The sequence below is a fragment of the Gadus macrocephalus genome, chromosome 13 (assembly GCF_031168955.1).
Source record: "Gadus macrocephalus chromosome 13, ASM3116895v1".
NCBI classification, from domain to species: Eukaryota; Metazoa; Chordata; class Actinopteri; order Gadiformes; family Gadidae; genus Gadus; species Gadus macrocephalus.
Genome location: NC_082394.1, coordinates 14,996,939 through 15,018,463, shown reverse-complemented (window position 1 = coordinate 15,018,463; position 21,525 = coordinate 14,996,939). Strand labels below are relative to the sequence as shown.

At 44.6% G+C, this 21,525-nt stretch overlaps 1 protein-coding gene across 1 annotated transcript in view; it reads right to left on the bottom strand.

The window, feature by feature from the left end:
* The window catches only part of itpr1b (inositol 1,4,5-trisphosphate receptor, type 1b), a 95,511-nt gene that overhangs the window by 51,020 nt on the left and 22,966 nt on the right, over positions 1-21,525 (bottom strand). The window contains 24 exon segments of the mRNA XM_060070101.1: positions 910-945; positions 2,876-2,987; positions 5,150-5,298; positions 6,712-6,896; positions 8,184-8,304; positions 9,167-9,184; positions 9,470-9,598; positions 10,106-10,231; positions 11,426-11,677; positions 12,028-12,228; positions 12,601-12,726; positions 12,908-13,045; positions 13,439-13,510; positions 13,681-13,848; positions 14,355-14,520; positions 14,859-14,913; positions 15,032-15,158; positions 15,383-15,576; positions 16,950-17,106; positions 17,897-18,038; positions 18,720-18,971; positions 19,448-19,642; positions 20,069-20,188; positions 21,036-21,208. Coding sequence (XP_059926084.1) covers positions 910-945; positions 2,876-2,987; positions 5,150-5,298; positions 6,712-6,896; positions 8,184-8,304; positions 9,167-9,184; positions 9,470-9,598; positions 10,106-10,231; positions 11,426-11,677; positions 12,028-12,228; positions 12,601-12,726; positions 12,908-13,045; positions 13,439-13,510; positions 13,681-13,848; positions 14,355-14,520; positions 14,859-14,913; positions 15,032-15,158; positions 15,383-15,576; positions 16,950-17,106; positions 17,897-18,038; positions 18,720-18,971; positions 19,448-19,642; positions 20,069-20,188; positions 21,036-21,208 — 3,414 coding nt within the window.

Below are 21,525 nucleotides of genomic sequence, written 5' to 3'. Positions count from 1 at the left end.
CACACACCCCCATCCAAGCGCAGACACGCACACACACACACAGACGTGCAGATGTACACTCATTCACACACACACACACACACACACACACACACACACACACACACACACACACACACACACAACCACACACAGATCTAACCAGCAATCTGAACAGTTGAAATGCAACATTTTTTATATGATATAAAGGGCAAGAATATAGAATATGAGCTACTACGTCCTTTAGATAATTTAAAGAGATATTACAAATCCTCTGCAGTCTTCTATAAATCCCTTCTGAAGATCTCGCAAAGCTGCTTGGCATAAAGATACAATGCTGTTGTTTGGTCTGAACACTTAACAGTGTCGATGGAAATTGCCCATCAGACACTAACACATTGACATGCATACACCTTAAAGGTACAGTATAAAAAGTAGTCGATCTCATATCGAGGGACCGAAACAATTAACACAATAATGGCAAGTTACTTTTGATTAATGCACAGAACAGATTTTCAATTGAAATTGACCTCTGTACAAAGATTAACACGAGACATTTCAACATAGTCCAGCAAGCCTACATAGTTACTCAGTATAAACCTGTTCTACTACTGTCTTAACTTAGACCAATATTAAATATATGCAGGCTTAAAATGGACAGCTTTGTTAGCACGCAGCATGCAGTGTAGTGCAATGCTATCGCTATATACACATTGCCGAAAAGCTTTTAGAAATGCCTAAAGGCTTCTAAGATGAACGATTCTGAAGACGTGATGGACGGATGCTAGCCAAGCAAGCTAACGCGGATGCGCTACACAAAGAGGAGGGACTAAGCAGATGGACTTCAACCACAGAACAGCAAACTTTAGGAGGTTAGTCTATTGGAGAAACCAACACTACACTAGGGAAGAAGTAAGAAAAAAGGTCAACCTCCGCCACATCCATTTCATCATCAAAGGCAATCAGCTGGAAGAGAAGAGTGTAGAAGCCAAGAGTTAGTGGTTAATAGAGCGACATTAGCGTGGCAACGCAGGGCAAGTGTAAAACGTTAGTGAGTTAGCATCAAGGTAATTGATGTGTCTTGAGGCCTCAATGTTGGATATCTCTTAGAACATCTAGGATGGGTTATACTCATGGTCTCACCCATCTTCTCTTGGAAATTTGCCACTTCCTTTAAAACGTGTGCTAGTTTGTACTTTATCTTGTATTCATGCAAGTCTTTAAGAATTCTTGTATTAAATTGAATGAGAACGGAGGCCTTAAAATAATGAAATACTTAGAATAAGCATGCAAAATTGTTTCTATCTATTCAGCTATTTGACTGGTTTGCTAGGATAGTGTGTTAGTTAGCCTTAATTGTTAGCATTCTTGTGCTCATTAGTTCAATAAGGCTTGCTGGCATGCTTGTGTTTGTTAGCTTGCATGTGTTTGTTAGTGTTGGAGCGTACATTAGGATAGAAGGATATATGTTAATGGTTTAATTGTAGGGGTGCAACTGATAACAGTTTTTCAGAACGCGTCCTCAAATTTGGGTACTTTCCTATACCGAGTACCGATACGAGTAATCCCACAACAGTTCTATGAATTAATTTGAATTTATTTTATTTTGAACCTCACTTTCTGACCTTAACAACTTCAATATATATACCCTGATGCTGTAAGCTGGCATGGGGAGTCTGTTCCCTATATCATATGTGTTGATTATATAAGGGTTTGCATGATATAACCACCGCGATATATGCAAGTTATTGTCATTTTGTTGCATCGACGGAAATGCTTTTTTGCCTTTCAGAAAAGATGTGAAGGCATATTAACACAGATAACAACAAATTTTAGTTAAGATTGGAGCCAAACAGGTTTCTGACCGCGTCAATAAGTTGAGAGGTCAGGGAAGACTGTCAAGGAACATGGAATTATTGAAACATCTCTTTAACAAAGGTCAGTGGGATTACTGTTACTAAGACACTCACTCGCGCACTCAGAGAAGGAGGAGTGGATAACAGACTGTATGGATAATAACCAGCCAACAACGATATAAACAACAATATCATCACACGGCATAGTATCGCCTGTGATTCACTCTACAACACGCACATGGATATATATTTGTGTTGCAGAGAAAAGGATCGCTATGCTGCTTTCTGGTCCCTCCAACGGGAAGCAGAAGCTGTGGTCACTATACTTTGGATAACAAATGATGAGTAACAGTTCCATGGTGTTGTGTGTGTGTGTGTGTGTGTGTGTGTGTGTGTGTGTGTGTGTGTGTGTGTGTGTGTGTGTGTGTGTGTGTGTGTGTGTGTGTGTGTGTGTGTGTGTGTGTGTGTGTGTGTGTGTGTGTGTGTAATTTGGTTACTGTTTATTCTGCGTTTAACAGATAGTATATGAAAGTGGTACGATCTCTCACGAGTGCATCCGCACACAGGTCATATGCTCTTCCTCCGCCTCCCTGCTCCCCTGAACACAGGTTAACGTCATTTTGCCATAAAATCGGCATCGATTATGGTTTTATCGGAGTAGGTTTTTACGAGTACGGTTACGTGTGTCGGACCGAAACAGAGTACTCTTATCGGTGCATCCCTAGTTAAAATCAACGAAAGAAAGAAGACATTTTTAAGACAGTGTGGGCACCTGATACAGGTACGCAGGACGCATTCAGACAGCAGCCGTGGTCTAATGGATAACGCTTTTCCACTAACTGACCGCCATGATGGCTTCAGGGGTACAACATGTCGGGTACAGCCGGAGCTGGGCTCTGAACTGCGCAGAAGGGACAGGTCGTTGAACACTCAGACCTTGGTTCACTCGTGATATCAGGCCATATGGGACAAGGCTACAGGATTGAACCAGGAGGGGGCGAGAGGAGAGGTGAGGGGGAGGGGGGAGGAGGAGGAGGTACCTTCTCCCCGTAACCCCGGTCCTTGGTCATCATCTCCCGGAGGGTCTGCAGGACTTTGATGCACAAACGCTCCTCGTTCTCCTCCAGCAGCTGCTTGGTGTGCTTGATCAGCCTGTTCAAAAGAAGGGAAAGGGAGGGGTTAGGATAACATCATGATGATGTCCGGATGATGTGTTGTTGAATGCGTGTTGACCGTCATCCGATCTGATTCTGAGTTTTTCTCAAAAAGGAGCTTGATTAATTGGTTCATTAGTATCAGGGAACAACTGCTTTTGATTATCCTTGGCTGACTCAGTTTTTAATCAAATTGCACAACTATCAGGTTAGGAAACTATTTAAACATTTCCTTCAGGTGAATATTACTTGCCTGCGACAGCCAAAGATACCAATAAAAATAATAATAAATCTAACCGCAAGCGGTAATCAACGGGGTCCGAGCAAAATTAAAAGTCAAGAACACACTAATGGAAGATATATAAATATGACAAATAATTATGAAGGAAAGATGTTGATGAAGGTGTTCCACTTAATGCAATACTGTGCCTCGGCTTTCAGGTGAGCTGCAAAGCAATGGCCGAATGTCATGTTCAGCTTGTTCATAATGCTATAATCGGGATTCGAACTCTCAACCTAACGATCTCCTGTACAAGGCATTATCCCATTGAGCCACTGATAAACCTGAACTGCAGCCTCATTCACATGGTTAAAATGTCTATTGATAAGCATACAACATCCAGAAACCTCCAAGCAAACATTTCTCAAGTGAATTAAGGGCTTTCTTAAAAGCATATACCTGAAAAAACTTTGAAATTCTGGGGAAATTAAACCTTTGTAGTCAAGAACACTAACGGAAGAAATATAAATATGACAGAGTTAATTATGAAGGAAAAATGGTTAACGAAGAAATTCCCCTAATGCCGTACTGTGTCTTGGCAGTCCGATTCTTGGAAACGAATGAGTCGGAATGTTGATTTCCTGATGAATTTGAGGTGCTGTTCAATATTGTGTTTCTTAAATCAGTGGCAATGACAGAATGTCAAGTTCAGCTTGTTCATAATGCTCTTATCAGGATTCGAACTCTCAACCTAAGGATCACCAGTACAAGGCATTATCCTGTTGAGCCACTGTCGTTCCTGAACTGCATGAAGCCTCATTCACATGGTGAAAATGTCTATTGATAAGCACACAACATTAAGAAAACTCCAAGCACACATTTCACAAGAGAATTAAGGGCTTTCTTAAAAGAGCACAGATCTGAACATTTGCACTGTTAATGCCATCCACCTTATAATAGCCGTATGGTAGTTATACAATAACAAAATGGTCATATAGGCAAACTGGGTTGAGACTGTTGACGTTTGGTTTTTCTATGAAATTGTGGGAAAAGTAAAAATTTTTAGAGCAGAAGACCAGGGTTAAAAAAAAGATGCATCTGATTTTAAAGATTAATATGATGAAATAATTTTGAGTCCAGGTCAATCTGGTAAGGAGAAATAAGGCTAGTTCATATTTTTTTTAAATAGCACAACCTATGGGTGCAGTAACACAATTTGGGTTCATGGATAGTGGGGGGTATTGGTATCAACCTAATAATAGTCTTATGTTTATTTATACAATAACAAAATGGACATGTAAGAAAAATGAGCTAACTGCTCCAACTTCATTGGCCAATATTTCTCAAATGAAACTAAATAAAACAAATTCTGTTCGATGATTTATGTGAGGCTTGGTCTTAAGATTTTATGTGGCGTTTTGGGTGATTTTTTGATTATTTTTGTAGCCTGTGAATCTTTTTTATCATGTTTAGCTTTAATATGAAATTATGGGTTTCATAAATGCATCTGATTCTAGAGATTAATATTCTCAAATAATTTTGAGTCCAGGTCAATCTGGTGAGGAGAAATAAGACTAATTCCTGATTTTTTACAATAGCGCCACCTTTGGGTGCAGTACCACAAATGTGGGTTTATGGGTAGTGGGGGTTATTGGTAACCATACCTGAAAATTGCAAGGGTTTTCGACTTACGGTATAGGCTGCAGTATGACTTTTACAGAATTTGAGAAAAAAAAAAAAACGTTACAGAAACAATAGGGGACCAAGCAGCTTCGCTGATCGGACCCCTAATTATTATTGATTGCTCTCGGGATGTTAGGAGAATTTCAACCAATATCACCCACAATGCCTCTAAAACAAATAGCCTACCCTAGCTTCAAAGACTGAACTACAGTCTTCCCTCGGACCGCCTGTCCACCCTGGGACAGAGAGGGACTCACTTTGAGATGAATCCTCCACTCTCACACTTCTTGCGGGCCTCTGTGTTCTCAGGGAAGAGCAGCTCGGGCCGGTGAAGGACGTCCACCAGCACCGACAGCTCGGCCTGCACCAGAGGCCTCAGGCGGTCCTCCAGGGCCGACACGATGTCCTGGAGGGGACAGAGGAGACAAGGGTGAGGAGGACAGACGGACACTACGTCCTGGAGGGGACAGAGGAGACAAGGGTGAGGAGGACAGACGGACACTACGTCCTGGAGGGGACAGAGGAGACAAGGGTGAGGAGGACAGACGGACACTACGTCCTGGAGGGGACAGAGGAGACAAGGGTGAGGAGGACAGACGGACACTACGTCCTGGAGGGGACAGAGGAGACAAGGGTGAGGAGGACAGACGGACACTACGTCCTGGAGGGGACAGAGGAGACAAGGGTGAGGAGGACAGACGGACACTACGTCCTGGAGGGGACAGAGGAGACAAGGGTGAGGAGGACAGACGGACACTACGTCCTGGAGGGGACAGAGGAGACAAGGGTGAGGAGGACAGACGGACACTACGTCCTGGAGGGGACAGAGGAGACAAGGGTGAGGAGGACAGACGGACACTACATCCTGGAGGGGACAGAGGAGACAAGGGTGAGTAGGACAGACGGACACTACGTCCTGGAGGGGACAGAGGAGACAAGGGTGAGGAGGACAGACGGACACTACATCCTGGAGGGGACAGAGGAGACAAGGGTGAGGCCAGACAGACACTATGTTCTGACAAGGACAGGGAAACAGTTGCTATACATCATGTCTGTGGTCTGTTGATAAAGATGGAGCATTGTAAATATGTGATGTTATGTAATGTGACACAAAAATCATTGTTGGCCATTGTTGAAGGGTTTTTTCAGTGCCAGGGTTAGCAAAATCGGAAACACAAAAGTTCCAGCAGACACTGAATCATGTGTTCTTGGTGGGAAAATAAACTTTTGGCTGAAAAAAGAAATTCCCGGACACAACAAGAAATATTTCAACAGAACTGATATGTGGCGAACTGACCTAAGCACCCTACAGTAAACCACGTCCACTCCTCTCATTAGACTGCAGATAAAGAGTCCCATTAGGGAAGGACTTTTGTGTTTGTTTTAGATTTTTCCTTTAAAGTAGTACTGTCAAATGAACGCCCAAATTTTGTGTTAATTAAAAACATTGAATGCATTTAAAAAAAGATTACACACGTAAAATCTTTGTTTTGTTAACTTCTGAAATCCATCTCAGAAAGAGATAGATTCCAAAAAGAGAGGAATCAAACTCTATTCTTCAGAATGTTCCGGAAAGAAGTGAGGCTAGCTGGGATATCCGTCCGCCATGTTGTAGAACCAAATTCCAGAATGTTTTTTCTGCAAGACTGTGTGTGTGATTTGCGAGAGCTTTGGTTTTGATAATCAGGAGTGGGTTGTTCGGGAATGGAATCGGTTAGTGTGTGGCGTGCTGTGTTGGAAAGATCATGGCCTTTAACATACAAACAAAACAGTTACATGTATCATCATCTATCGTGAGGTGTGTGTGCGCGCGTCTGACCTGCAGCCTCTCGATGATATTGCGGTAATCCTTGGAGGAGGGCAGGTCTGAGTCTTTCCGGCTGGTGTTCTTGGCCGACAGCCTCCAGTTCAGGATGCTCTTCTGCACCACGTTGTTGGATTTGACAAACAGGTTGTTCACCTGGCTGTCCAGGTCTACTGGGATGGCGATGGCTCGGCTCTTCGCTGGGTAAGGACGAGGAAAATCAGTTTACAGTTCCTTTGTTACACCACCATTGCAGGTGCTTTCATCCAAAGTGACTCATAGTGAATTCAAATACAGGCCATTAAAGGCACTATGTGCAGAATGAAATCACTTTAAATTGCCAATATATGAACAGGTTGTAATTTAAGTTTAATTAAACTTGACCTTCCTTAACTGACCCTGATGTGACGTCTAAGTGCAATTAGGGCAAGAGGGTTTGTTCTTCCATAATTGTTTAACTTGTACACTTGTTATTTTGATGATTATAACTAAACTTAATTTTGTGATTGTCTCAATCCACAGAGTTTTGAACCAATAATGAGAAGAGAGGTTCTTACACATAAACCTATTCCACTGTTTTTTTTTTGGTCACTTCAACATTCAGTAGACCACTCACAGTCCTCTTGTTTCATCCTTAGTAGTTAACCAAATTCATCAACCTATAATTATCGCCATCTGTTATATTCTTTGGTACATTGACCTTGATAGAAGTCACAACAAGCCAATTATTACTGGCACTGCGGTACATGATTGGTTTTGATAACAAAATAATGTGCAGTTTTGTCGCAACAGCTTGGCTTTGGATACTACATTGATCCAAAGATTGATAGCCTTCTTTTTGCTATGAAGAGGACGCAACCTCAAAAGTCTCTTAAACATGGGTTGATTCAATAATGCCCCCAAAACACACAGACACACACCCAGTTATCATAATCCTCCTTATCCGCAGACTGACATTCTCAGCACTATTTTACACTTGGATTGAAAAGGGAAAATCTATTATAATTTAATCCTTTTAATACATAGGTTATTTTGTTGAAAGAAACAAGCATATGCTTGTCTTTACGAGGTAATATGAGGCTGAGGCTTAAATTAATTTTTCACTGGTGCAATTGAAAAAGGCTTCATATATGCGTGAGAACTGATTGTCGACTGGATTTTGTTTGTCCAATATTTATCTCAGTTCTAATTTTTTCCTGTGTCTGATGTAAAGATACATTCATTTACATAACCTTTGAGGGTATTTAGACCACGATGGAAAGCAGAAGACAGGCTGAGGTTCCCTTTTAGTTCCTGGGACTAAAATCACTGCATTATTATTATCTCAAGGGATTTCCCAAAGGGCTCGCAGAGAGACATGTCAATGATGCTCAGGTTGTTCGAACCCCAAACCCTTTCTGCTGGCAGTCAATCACCCTTAGCCCTATACTATCCTGACTACTTTGACTTAGCTGCTGGCCCTTGGGGATCATGCGGTCGTATCTTACCCACGTCCGAGAGCACCTTAATGCAGGCCTCCACGGAGGCCTTCTGGACAGGGTTGAGCCAGTTGCAGTGGAACACCCTGAAGACCCCCTGTAGCAGCTGGACAAACACTGGCTGGCGGGTCTGGCAGCAACGACAAGAAGAGCAAAGACTTAAAACACTGGCAAAACCCGATCAATAGATCAGCTATGAACCAGATCAATAGATTGGCTATGAACCCTATCAATAGATTGACTATATACCCTATCAATAGATGATTTTCCTGAGAAAAACTAAAACGACTTAAACCTTTAAAGTGGCTGAGAACTTATCAAGGACCCGAAAACAGAGGGGCATCGAGAACTGCAAACACAGAACGGAGGCCTGTCATGGGGGGGAAATAAGGTGATGATGTCATTTTGTTTTTAGTTTTTCGGTTTGGACAAAGGTTCGACGACAAAAGGGATTGACAAAGGCATACTTCTTTTCCCCGCTATATTTTGGGAGAGGGAAAAAAAATAAGTGGGATTATCCAACAGAAACTAATGAACTTAACCTAGAACCAAACCCCTCCTGTATTCCACAATCATTGACTATTCAAACCAAGTACCTGTACGCATGACAATACTTTGTTCACCATAGTCTTATCTACGGCGACAACATGAGGCAGTTGGTGGAATACAGGTCCAGCTCTCCATGAACCAGGTAGAGGTCGCAGGGGTAATACTGAACCACGACGCCACATGGGAGGAGTGAGGGGGGGGGAGAGGACTCAATTCAAAGGAACTATGGTCTAAGCAGAGACATGACGCAACACGGATGGGATAATACAATTTCTAGAAACTTGTGCAATGGACCCACGGACACCACTGGGAATCACAACGAATTCTGACTCATTCAAAAGACAGGCAGCGTGAAATGCACAGTTAAGATCTGTAGACATGCCGACGACAAACAACAAAGCAACACCCAGGGTGGGGGAAGACAAGGTATTACCAATACTTACATACAAATGATGAGCCATCTGCACAAGGGCAACAATGTCAAGTGTTACCGTATTGCACACACGTGACATTCATTACATATATGTGTACACACGTGTATCACACATGTTTACAGCAAGACTTTTCCTAAAAAAAAACACTCAATGATCCACCCCCGTGAATAAAAAATGAACAAAAAATGATCAAGAGTTTATTTGATGCCACTCATTTCAACAAATGCTGATTGAATGGATGCAAGATGAGATGCTTTGAAAGGGACGTGGCGGGGGGAGGTTGGCTGGTCCGCCGCAGCTGGTGGTGGTTACCTGCAGACTGGTGCTCTGGTCGGAGAAGGGCGAGCTGAAGAAACACGTGACGATGCTCATGACCGTCTCGGTGACGTAACCCTCCAGCATGGTGTCCGCGTGCTTCCTGTCCGTGGTGTTGTTGCACACCTAGAGCCGCAGGCGGACGCGGGGGGTTTAATCATGTACCTCAACTCCTTTTTGTACCTCTCTCTCTCTCTCTCTCTCTCTCTCTCTCTCTCTCTCTCTCTCTCTCTCTCTCTCTCTCTCTCTCTCTCTCTCTCTCTCTCTCTCTCTCTCTCTCTCTCTCTCTCTCTCTCTCTCTCTCTGTCTGTCTGTCTGTCTGTCTGTCTGTCTGTCTGTCTGTCTGTCTGTCTGTCTGTCTGTCTGTCTGTCTGTCTGTCTGTCTGTCTGTCTGTCTGTCTGTCTGTCTGTCTGTCTGTCTGTCTGTCTGTCTGTCTGTCTGTCTGTCTGTCTGTCTGTCTGTCTGTCTGTCTGTCTGTCTGTCTGTCTGTCTGTCTCTCTCTCTCTCTCTCTCTCTCTCTCTCTCTCTCTCTCTCTCTCTCTCTCTCTCTCTCTCTCTCTCTCTCTCTCTCTCTCTCTCTCCCCCTCCCCCCCCCCCCCCCCCACCCCCAAGCCTCTCTCTCTCTGACTCACCCTGCAGATATCCACCAGGAAGTTCTCGAAGAGCTTCCACATGTGGTTGGAGGTGTAGATCTCCTTCATCTCCACCTCTGTGTCCACGTAGCAATGGTTGAGGAAGTTGATGTAGGCAACTTTTATCTGGAAAACACCACTGCTAATCAGTTCTCCGAACGCACACACACGCACGTTTCAAATACATGAATCATTATGGTCAAACGTATGGAATAGCAATGTGCCCATTACTCACGATGATTCAATTATATTATATGCAAATTGAGCATTACATGAACGATAGGCTAACACAGGATCATATTTCCTGCGAGTGCTTATCGATTTAAATTTGCATGCGTTTAACTACAATAGTGGTTTAACATCGACGCAAAGCAGAGGTGTCTTGCTTCGCCCTGAAGGGGCTAATTTTCGATAATGACCGGCGACGTTCTTACATTATCCCGCTTATTACATGGGCCAAAACAAAAAAAAACTTCACACAGTGTGTCTTTTTACAATTTATTTGTTACCAGCATTCGTAGTGTTGATCAGCAGAGAAATAGTCCACCACAGACGTTGACGTTGCTTAGCAACTGAGTACACTGGGGTTGAAGTTACCGGACTACTTGCGGAGTGTTACGAAAGACGGCAAAAAATCCACCTTCCTTGACAGCGGTCAATTATACTTAGCAACGGTGAATTATGAGATATAATTCACCACCGGAAGTTGTAAAGGGCCCATGCAAGTGAACGGCATTGAGAAGAGCCTTGTTATAATTTAATTTAGGACACACTTTGTTGAGATGGTCCATCTCTGTCCCTCTCAAACTTAATAAGCTCAAGAATCTAAAGTAAATGATTCCATTGTTGTAATTTCACTCCAGCACTTGACTACACTACCTTAAAAGTTCTAGATATTTTATCGCCGTAGTTCAACCTTGTACTCCTTCAATTACAATTACAATTAGGGCATTTAGCAGACGCTTTTATCCAAAGCAACTTACATTGGTTAATACACACATTGACACACCGACGGCAGAGACAACCATGCAAGGCGACAGCCAGCTCGTCAGGAGCAGTTAGGGTTAAGTAGTCTCGCTCAGGGACACATCGACACTCAGCTAGGAGGAGCTGGGGATCGACCTAGCAACCCTTCTGTTACAAGACAAATGCTCTACCCCCTGAGCTACGCCGACCCCCTTCAATCACGAATCATCGCATCCAACGATCACACGGCACAGAGAGGAGCTCCACCCGCCGACCATCCCCCCCCCCCCCCCCCCCCCGCCCAACCGTTTACCCCCTCCCCCCCTCCCCCCCTCCCCCTCCCCCTCCCCCTACCTCGGGGATGCAGTCCTCGTGGGTGACCACGCGGACGATGTCGTCCAGCGGCAGCAGGGAGTTGCACTTGATCTCGGTGTAGACGTTCTTGCCCTCGGTGCAGACGGCCAGCAGCTCCACCAGGTGGATGTGGTACATCAGCGCGCTGTTCTCGTCCATGCGGCCGCGCTCCGAGCGCATCATCTGCACCAGCGTCTGGAAGGAGGCGCGGTCGTTGTAGAAGACCAGCACGTCCTCTCCCGAGTTCACCAGCTGAGGGGGGAGTTCGGAGGAAGGCCCGGCGGCAGTGTCACGAGGGGCCGAGGTACGCGTTGACTGTGTTGACGCGTAGGTTTGGTAAGCTAAGAGTGAGGCTACGATGGCTAAGGCTAAGACTGCTAAGAGACAGTGGTGCTACAGCAGTGACAAAAAAAGTGAACACAATTTGAAGGAGAATTGGAATATCAGCAACATATAGCATACCTCTAAGTACAAAATAAATAAAAAGATAATCCATCAAAAGAAAATGCATGCACCCATCATCTGTACACATTCACATGCGAAAGGAAAAAATGCCATCAGTATGCACCTCCAATATTTGACACAGGACGGATCCCACCTACCTCGGCCATCACGATATCCTGGCACTTCTTGATGAACTTGTTCTCCGCCTTGACGATGGTCTGCAGGAATTTGAGGTACTGCACGTTGCGGCCGTGCGTCTCGGTGCAGTGGACAAAGTGCTGCACCACACGCTCGTTGATCTCGCTGCACAGCTGGAAGTTGTTCATGAAGATGTGCTGCATGGTCACCGCCTCCAGGATCTGAGGAGGAAGTGGGGGAACATAAAACACAGCTATTTAGTGATACCGAATACACGCCAAAGTACCAGAAGGTAGAGGGTTGGATCCCCAATAGGACTATGGATGCATCAAGGTCGCCTATGGACATTGGGGATGAACAAGCTAGTCCTAATAGCTTATATAAATAATAATAAATAATATATCTTTACTCACTTATTCCTATTCAGGGCAAACATACATATATGCATGAAATCAGATTATTGAATCAATCAAAATGTGATATTCGGCAGAAATGCCAAGGATTTCTGTGGATTTCTTCCTGAACATTAAGCCACAGGAATGAATCTGGGTTCCATGAGCTGTGAGGTGTGTCTCTCCTCCACACCAGCTTACCCCGGGGGTGAGGAACAGGTTGATGTGTTTGTGAAGGAGAATCTGGTTCTGCTGGTTCCCCGCACAAAAGTTCTGCAGGAACTCATGAGCCAGCTTCATGATCTCCTCCATGCGCACGTCCTCACCCTGGAGGACGTTGTGGGAGGAAGGCGCATCAGGAGGCCATGCGTGAAGCCCATTAACACGACATAATGATGGACATGAGCGGATGAGGATCATTGATCCTAAAGGATCGTCTTCATTCTAAAGTGCCCTCCCATTAAAGGTGCTAAACACGACTTATCCCAGGCCTTTGTTGTATCTGTACCTTCTCATAGGGGATCTGCAGGAGCTCCAGTACCACACTGTGAGCCCCCATGTTCCTCAGTAACCTCTGCTGCTGCTTCCTGGTCTTCTTCCCCGATGCCCCCTCCTGGATGCACAGCTTACTGAGGCGCAGCAGGATCTACACACGCACACACACACACACACACACACACACACACACACACACACACACACACACACACACACACACACACACACACACACACACACACACACACACACACACAGGTGTCAATAAACTTTTCATCATTTAGATGTATGCAGTCCAAGTGACCTTGTGTCCTTGAGGAGCAAGTAGAGGTTAGGCTTGTACTAGCTCAAGGATGTCTACAGCTAAGCTGCGGATATGAGGGGATGGAACCAAGTAACTGTTGTACTGGTCGGAACATTGGGAGTCAGCCACCCTTTGCCACTCTGACTCTATTCTGCTCCCCCCTCCCGAAATCTCAGTGGAAGCAGCAATACAACCAAAACCCCCAATGGATGGATAGACTGAATAGATTAGTGGTACCTCCTTGACGACTCTGTAGTTGTAACAGCTGGCGCTCTCCGACTTCTTTTTGTCTGATCCACTTGAGTCTCCCTAAGCAGCAACACAAGCCAAATCAAGGCAACGAGACGAGGAGTCAAGATGAAGCCACCTTGTATAAATCAGTGTGTACATCATGCAACCCTAATGATACAACTCAAGTACTCTATTGATAAACAGTGCCTGTTGGATCCCGTTTCTTTTTGCCTTCAGTGCCGTCAAACCTTTTTCTTGTGGTCGGACTCTGAAGGCCCGTCCCCATCGTTCCCATCCTCCCCCTGCCTCTTGTAGACCCAGAGTTCAGACTTCTCCACGATGGAGCGCAGCTGGTCCAGGTCCGACTTGATCTGCTTGTAGTTGTCCACGTCCTGGCTGGTCACCAGCAGCTGGACCTGGACGGGTTGGAGAGGAAACTTCTGGTAAACACCGACCACCCTGGAGGAGCTTGCTTCTCACGGTGGGGGCGTGGGTTGAGCTCAGTGAATTATGCTGCCTCAGATAAGTCGCCGTAGGCCTCTACAATACCGGCGGCCGCCAGAAGTGTCAGCCACCCACGTCGGCTCCATCCCACCACGGATGGAGCGCGGCCGCAGGGTCGACCCACTGCGGATGTCCCGCACACAAGAATACTTCTGGCTTTAAGTGTATTTAGGGTTATAAGTTTACGGTCGGCTATTATTTATACAGGACTTCATCGTCGTTAAGTCTTTATGGGCCAAGATTCTGAAGACATCAACTGACGTACACCAAAACCCAGTAGAAAAATAAAGTACCACAAAAGTCCACAAAACTGCCAAATGAAAAAGGAAAGAAGAAGAGAGTTCAATGTGATGGAGGAGGTCTCCCTTCCCTTACACGTCCCATCGGGGGTCAATAGAGTCACCTGTTCTTAACGTACCTGTTTGAAGGCCATGAGCACCTCCTGCCTCTGGCTGAAGTGTCTGAAGAGGAGGTGGAGCGCGCCCGACACCAGCGGGGGGTAGTCGTGCATGGTGAGGTGGAGCAGCACCCTGAGGAAGGTGCGGCCCCCGTGGTCGTCCAGGTCTAGGGGGGTGTTCTCTTCACTGCGGAGGGAGAGAGAGAGACACTCGGGAGAATGAATGGATGACATCCACAACGATTTACACCCAGCGACCCCAAGTCAAAGGGTTGTTTATCAAATGCACCGTAGAACATATGGTCATTCTGGGTAAGGCAAGGGTCAACTGCATAATGAATATTAAAAATATATATATATATAAATTATATATATATATATGTATTTTAATTTAATTAAAATAAATGCAACATATATAAAAAACGTATTACCTTAAATTACCTTGATGTTCACTATAGCTTTATATTATTATTATTATTATTATTATCATCATCATTACTACAATTATAGCTTAAGATGCATCACCTTCCACCAAAGATCCCTTCAGCCTGTTCTTCAATGTTCTCAAAGTCCAGATTACCTGGTCACAATGAAAATAAGCAGCAGATACCAGTTACAAATCAAGTGATGGCTTGCTGGGGGATGAACCACTCAGCTCTGTCCAGAGGCCTCCATGGGCTCTGTGTCTGTGTCTGTACCTGTCAGGGGGTTGACCCCATCCTGGCTGGTGCTGTTGTCTCCCTGGGGGTTGCTCTCGTCAAACTCACGCTTGAAAATACACAGCAGGCACGAGATCCTGTAGTCCAGGCGCACATTCAGGATAAACTAAACTCATGGAAAACACAACAGAAAGACCACATGTCAGCAATAGAGGAAGACCTATTTTTATTGTTTACAGACTGTTGACGATTAAGGGCAAATATGGATAATCTATTAACATAAATTAGGTTTTAGATTATTGATTGACAATGGGCCAATATAAGTATTCTACCAATAGTTTAATTTCATATTTGAGCTCCAGTATTGAGGAGACTATGAACGGGAGCCACCTGTAGGATCTCGATGATCTTCAGCTTGGTGTCCATCACCATGATGTCCTCCCTCTCGGGCTCGATCTGAGCCTTGACCACGTCTCCCTCCGGCTGGTGGGTGGGCGTGGTGGGCAGGAAGCCCCCGCCACGCAGCACCACCTGGGTCATCAGCTCCCCCACGCCGTGGATGGACTTCATCACGTTGCTGCCTGCTGCACGTAGAGAACAACCACCATGAGCAACACATAGTTCTGAATAGTAAATACATAGTATGATATACTATCTATGAAAATATACTTACTCAATACATACTAATACTCAAAGTAATTGGTATACAATCTATAATATAGGATCCCAAATAGAACGACTAAAATATGTATCTCAAGATATCTATTTGGCCTCATTTGATCCATACGTTGAATTGAATTAGAAAGTGTGTATTTATACTGTTCACTAGCCCTGTTTTAACTGGTCCCCATGCTGCTTTATACTGTTCACTAGCCCTGTTTTAACAGGTCCCCATGCTGCTTTATACTGTTCACTAGCCCTGTTTTAACAGGTCTTTAAGCTGCTTTATACTGTTACTAGCCCTGTATTAACTGCTCTCTAAGCTGCTTTATACTGTTCACTAGCCCTGTTTTAACTGCTCTCTAAGCTGCTTTATACTGTTCAGTGTTCACTAGCCCTGTTTTAGCTGCTCTCTAAGCTGCTTTATACTGTTCACTAGCCCTGTTTTAACTGCTCTCTAAGCTGCTTTATACTGTTCACTAGCCCTGTTTTAACTGCTCTCTAAGCTGCTTTATACTGTTCACTAGCCCTGTATTAACTGCTCTCTAAGCTGCTTTATACTGTTCACTAGCCCTGTATTAACTGCTCTCTAAGCTGCTTTATACTGTTCACTAGCCCTGTATTAACTGCTCTCTAAGCTGCTTTATACTGTTCACTAGCCCTGTATTAACTGCTCTCTAAGCTGCTTTATACTGTTCACTAGCCCTGTTTTAACTGCTCTCTAAGCTGCTTTATACTGTTCACTAGCCCTGTATTAACTGCTCTCTAAGCTGCTTTATACTGTTCACTAGCCCTGTATTAACTGCTCTCTAAGCTGCTTTATACTGTTCACTAGCCCTGTATTAACTGCTCTCTAAGCTGCTTTATACTGTTCACTAGCCCTGTATTAACTGCTCTCTAAGCTGCTTTATACTGTTCACTAGCCCTGTATTAACTGCTCTCTAAGCTGCTTTATACTGTTCACTAGCCCTGTATTAACTGCTCTCTAAGCTGCTTAATACTGTTCACTAGCCCTGTATTCAATGGTCTACAAGCTGCTCTATACTGTTTGCCAGACATGTTTCCGGCACATTCTTGACATTGAACGTGACTCATAAGAAAGAAACAGTAGTAGTTGTATACTGACTGAATGGGAAAGGAGTCAATCAGCAAATTATCATTTTGGTGGGAAAAGGTTATTAGTATGTTTACATCACATTACAAAGTAAGGTTTTAAAACAGACACAAAATATTAAAAAGACCTGCTGTGTCACAATAATGACAGTTTGAACATCCATTCAACTGTTAGAACAAGAACCTTTGGTCTCCTCCTCTTCCTTCTCCAGCTTGGTGATGGGGTAGATGGTGCTGACGTGGACACAGTCCAGGATGTTCAGCAGGATCTTGGTCAGACGCAGCAGGTCTCGGAAGTTGTAGAACCCAAAGTAGATGAGGTTTCTCGCCAGATTCACCACCTGTGTAGAACAGAGGTGAACTTAATAAAACATATCCTGCAAACGCTGTCTTCCAATTCCTAAACTACACCCTGTCCATTCATGTTCGTAGAAAATTATGGTAAGATAAGATACACTTTATTATCATTGGAGGGAAATTTGTCTTGGACTCCAATGCTGTCCCATATAGCTGCTTTACATCATATAAATAACAATACAAATGCAGACAATGCATACATATAGGAAACAGGCCACATATATCATACAACTTACAAGAAACAGTGCAATTCACACACACACACACACACACACACACACACACACACACACACACACACACACACACACACACACACACACACACACACACACACACACACACACACACACACACACACACACACACACACACACACACCATGGGTCATGATCAGTAGTACTATTGCACAATTTGTTCGGCCCTGGGGGCATTTAGGATCCTTATTGAGGTGGGAAAAAAGGAATTCCTGAAGCGGTTCAGCCTGCAAGTGGGGACTCTGTAGCGTCTACCCGATGGTAGAAGCTGTATTCTGTGTGCAGAACATGTGTCTGATCAGACACAATTTTCTCTTCTTGTCTGAGCCCAGACTGCTCGTAGATGGACTGCAAGCTTTTCAGACCTCCCCATCTGAAAATTGCTTGTGTAGTCCTTAGAATTTCCTAAATCTTTATTGTATGCCTTAATGTTCACCTCCACACTTACTATGTAAAAGGTAAATGTCAATGTTAGTCCATTGCAACGCATCAGAGGCGTTTCCTAGGAGAGCCTTACCTCAAAGGTGAGCTTGTTTTTCTCCCTGTCGTTGAAGGGGATATTCTGGGACACCACCTCCCTCAGGTAGTTCTCCACAAACTCCATGGTGAGACAGAAGCGCTCCTTGATCTCATCCCTGGTCGTTCCGTCGTTGTCGTAGCTGAATAAATAAAGAGAGATACCGGTTCGTACGAGCCATTTCCCCGCACTCGCTCGGTTGCACTGATTCATGTGGACGTGTATGCCCTTGGTCAGGATTAAACACAGCCCCGCATTATTCTCACCGTAAGTTAAAAATGTTGGCGGTCTACTGAGTGTACGTGGGTCAGATGTGGATCCAAGAAACGCTCACAGAGCCTGGTATGCTCCTACTTACATCTTGTAAATCATGTATGGAACCACTTTAAACGGTGCAGATTTTGTTTTCTTGGTGGTCAAGTGCATGAATTTAGGATTTCTGCAGGACCTTCACTGTTTGGATGAGGATTTTGATTTTCTACTGTTACATTTATTTTACTTATTGAGTCCCATTTCACTGATTTAGTCCCCATTCACATTTCAGCTTCCTTCAACAAAATTCAATTCATATACCAGTTATATTAACCTATTATACTATTTAATACAATATATAAAATGATATATATATATATATATGATGTATATAGATTATATTGAATTATTGTTATTTATATTACTGTAATATACTAGTGCTTTCTAGTATATTTATCTTTATATATAAAGCATTTTTTATCTTTCTAGCATATTATGCCCCAGATAGGTAGTTTCTGCCTATCTGACCATGAAAGACATGAGGTTGAACTGGACATGAGACTGGACTCACTCGTCGATGGCGATCTTGGAGGGGATCTCGGACCAGAGGCGGGCGTACTTGACGGGCGTGACCTGCTCCTGGGGGTCGCGGTCCACGTGCATGTGCAGCATCATGCGGCAGAAGGAGGCGCGCAGGTCAAAGGGCAGGTCTTCGTCGGACATGCAGCGCAGGATCAGGTCCACGTCCAGCTGGCCCGAGATCTTGTTGATGGCCAGGTACTGGCGGTCCAGACACATTCTGGCAAACAGGTTCAGCTGGTACCTGAGGGACAGAATCAGGGTAGCTGGATTGGTGAGGCTTATATGATAGCTCAAGCTAAAGTGCTAAGCAGCTGAGTTGAAATATAGTAGTTTATTTCTTTATTAATATTCCGTTTGGGTAAAAGTCCTGGAAGTGTACTCTTGAATATTTTGAATATTAAAGATGTTTTTATATGATTCAATATTTGATGCTTTAAAGTTGGAGTAGTTTGGTATACTTTATAGAATCCATATTAAATCTTTTTTCTGCACAGGAACTACATGAACCCAAAAATAAAATTAGTATCCGTGTGTGTTTGTGTATATGTATGTATGTGCGCATGCGCGCTCGCGTGTGCGTGCGTGCGCGCGCGTGTGTGTGTGAGTGCCTGCATGCGTGCCTGCCTTTGTCTGTGTTCGTACGTGCGTGTGTGTGTGTGTGCAACCATGTGCATGTGTGCGTGCACGCATGTGTACACACAATGCGATGCCTCAGACCTGTAGTAGCTGACCACCTCCTGGTCCTCCTTCTGCCCCTCCTTGGCGTCCTGGGCCAGCTCCCTGATGCTCTTACTGCGCACCTCCTTGCAGGGGTCCTTCCAGAAGAGCCACACCTCCTCCTCGTCCTCCGCCTCCAGGGAGGGGCTCTCTCCGATGGCGGCCGGCTCGATCTCAAACCTGGACAGGACCAACCTGGGGGAACCAGAGGAATCAACACTTTTATTTTTCGCCATTTATCATGAATTTTTATTCAGATACATGTCATTAATGAGTAGGTAGCAGTTAGGCGTCTTACTTAACGATGCCTCAAAAGGTGGGCCATGAAGTTTGACACAGAACCTTTTGGCTGTGAGTCAAACAGCTTACCACAACACCGTTCAGCCTAAGCCCCTTCCAAGACACCACCATCTAATCTCCCTGTGATCTAGTCAGACGGCCTGCTTTGCATTGGTCTTTTATGTATCTATTGCTCTGTTGAAGAGGTCTCCTTGTTTCCCGTTACTCACTTTTTGAGTCCTTATAATGTTTCCTAACAAGAATGAACATTTATTAAAAATATGAATCATCATAAGTAAACAAAAAGACGGACAGAGTGGTCCGTCGAAGAGAGCAGCCTACTTGGTCTCGATGAGGATGTCTGCGTTGGCCGGGTCCAGCACGGCGTTGCAGATCAGCTCCTGGGTCACGGGGATGGACTTGTTCATGGACACACACAGATCCGACAGGTAGTCCAGGAACCTGGTCGACACAACAAAAACACAAACACACAGAAATGTCTGGGACACCGGAGATGAGATTTTGGCGAAGCCCATGGTTATGCAGGCCTTGTTGCCAGTATTTACCTTTGGAGGCTATGATGGGCGCTGAGGGAAACTTAATGGACTGGAACCACTCGCAGCAATATTACTTTAAAAGGCGCCATTAATTCAAAAACGGCTGAATCAGCACCAGTTCCTATTTCCTCAAAGAAAACTCGACAGGACTTCTAAAACCTGGCCCACTTTGGAATATTTGCTACGAGGGGACAAACAACTTACAGTGCCCGAGGTTCTTACTGGACACAGTTCGTCACACTGGTTCAGACTGTGAATAAATCTCCATGTTTCTGCATGTTTTAGCAGCTGCTGTAGAATTAAATTAAGCCCAGTATTTGGGATTACGGTTAGGTTAGGTTTTAACCTAGGTTTTAACCTAACCCAAAATGCTAAATTCTAACACTAAACTTAACCCAACCATAACCACCATGAAAGGTCAAAAACCAAAACCAAACCCCTGCCCCAAACCTTATTGCTAACTGTTAACATAACCCAATCAACTCAAAGCCTGACCCTGAACCTAACACAACCCCTATCGGAACCCACCCCCAAACCCATAACATGACCCAACCTTGCCCTCTACGCATTTCAATTTAGGGCATTTGGCAGACGCTTTTCTCCAAAGCAACTTTCAATAAGTACCTTTGTCAGAACAGAGAGAAACATGTAAGCCCAACCTAACCTCTACCTCAAACCCTCACTTAACCCAGGGTAACCCAGACCCAACCTTAACCCCCAAGCCTCTGCCTCTGCATCATCACTGGTCTCACCTGGGCTCCTGGTTCTTCCGCACCAGGGTGACGAAGGTGTCGATCTCGGCGGCGGTGATGTGTTTCTCCAGCAGCTTGCGGTTGTTGTGCAGCAGGGCCGTGATGGTGTCCTCGGCCAGCACGTCGTATCCGATCTGCTTCTGCATGAAGCGGAACTGCTTGGCGATGTACTCCTGCAGCCAGGATGGGGGGAACACAAGGGGGGGGGGGGACACAGAAGGTGTAGGAAAATGAGATTAGAAGTCTCTTTGGTATACTGTAGGGCTTATCAGATGTTTAGTTCGTGACCATGTAGGGGTTAGGCGACAAGGATATGTCACCGGAACGTGACTTTGGTGACAGATCTCGTGGGCGACTCCCATAATATTCTCTGCGTCAGCACGAGCTGTTGAAATATTACTCACGATGGAATGACAAGACACACACCGAGGCGTGGATGTGGTATGTTTTTATGGTTACCTCTTCTTGGAAGTATGACTGTAAAAGGGGG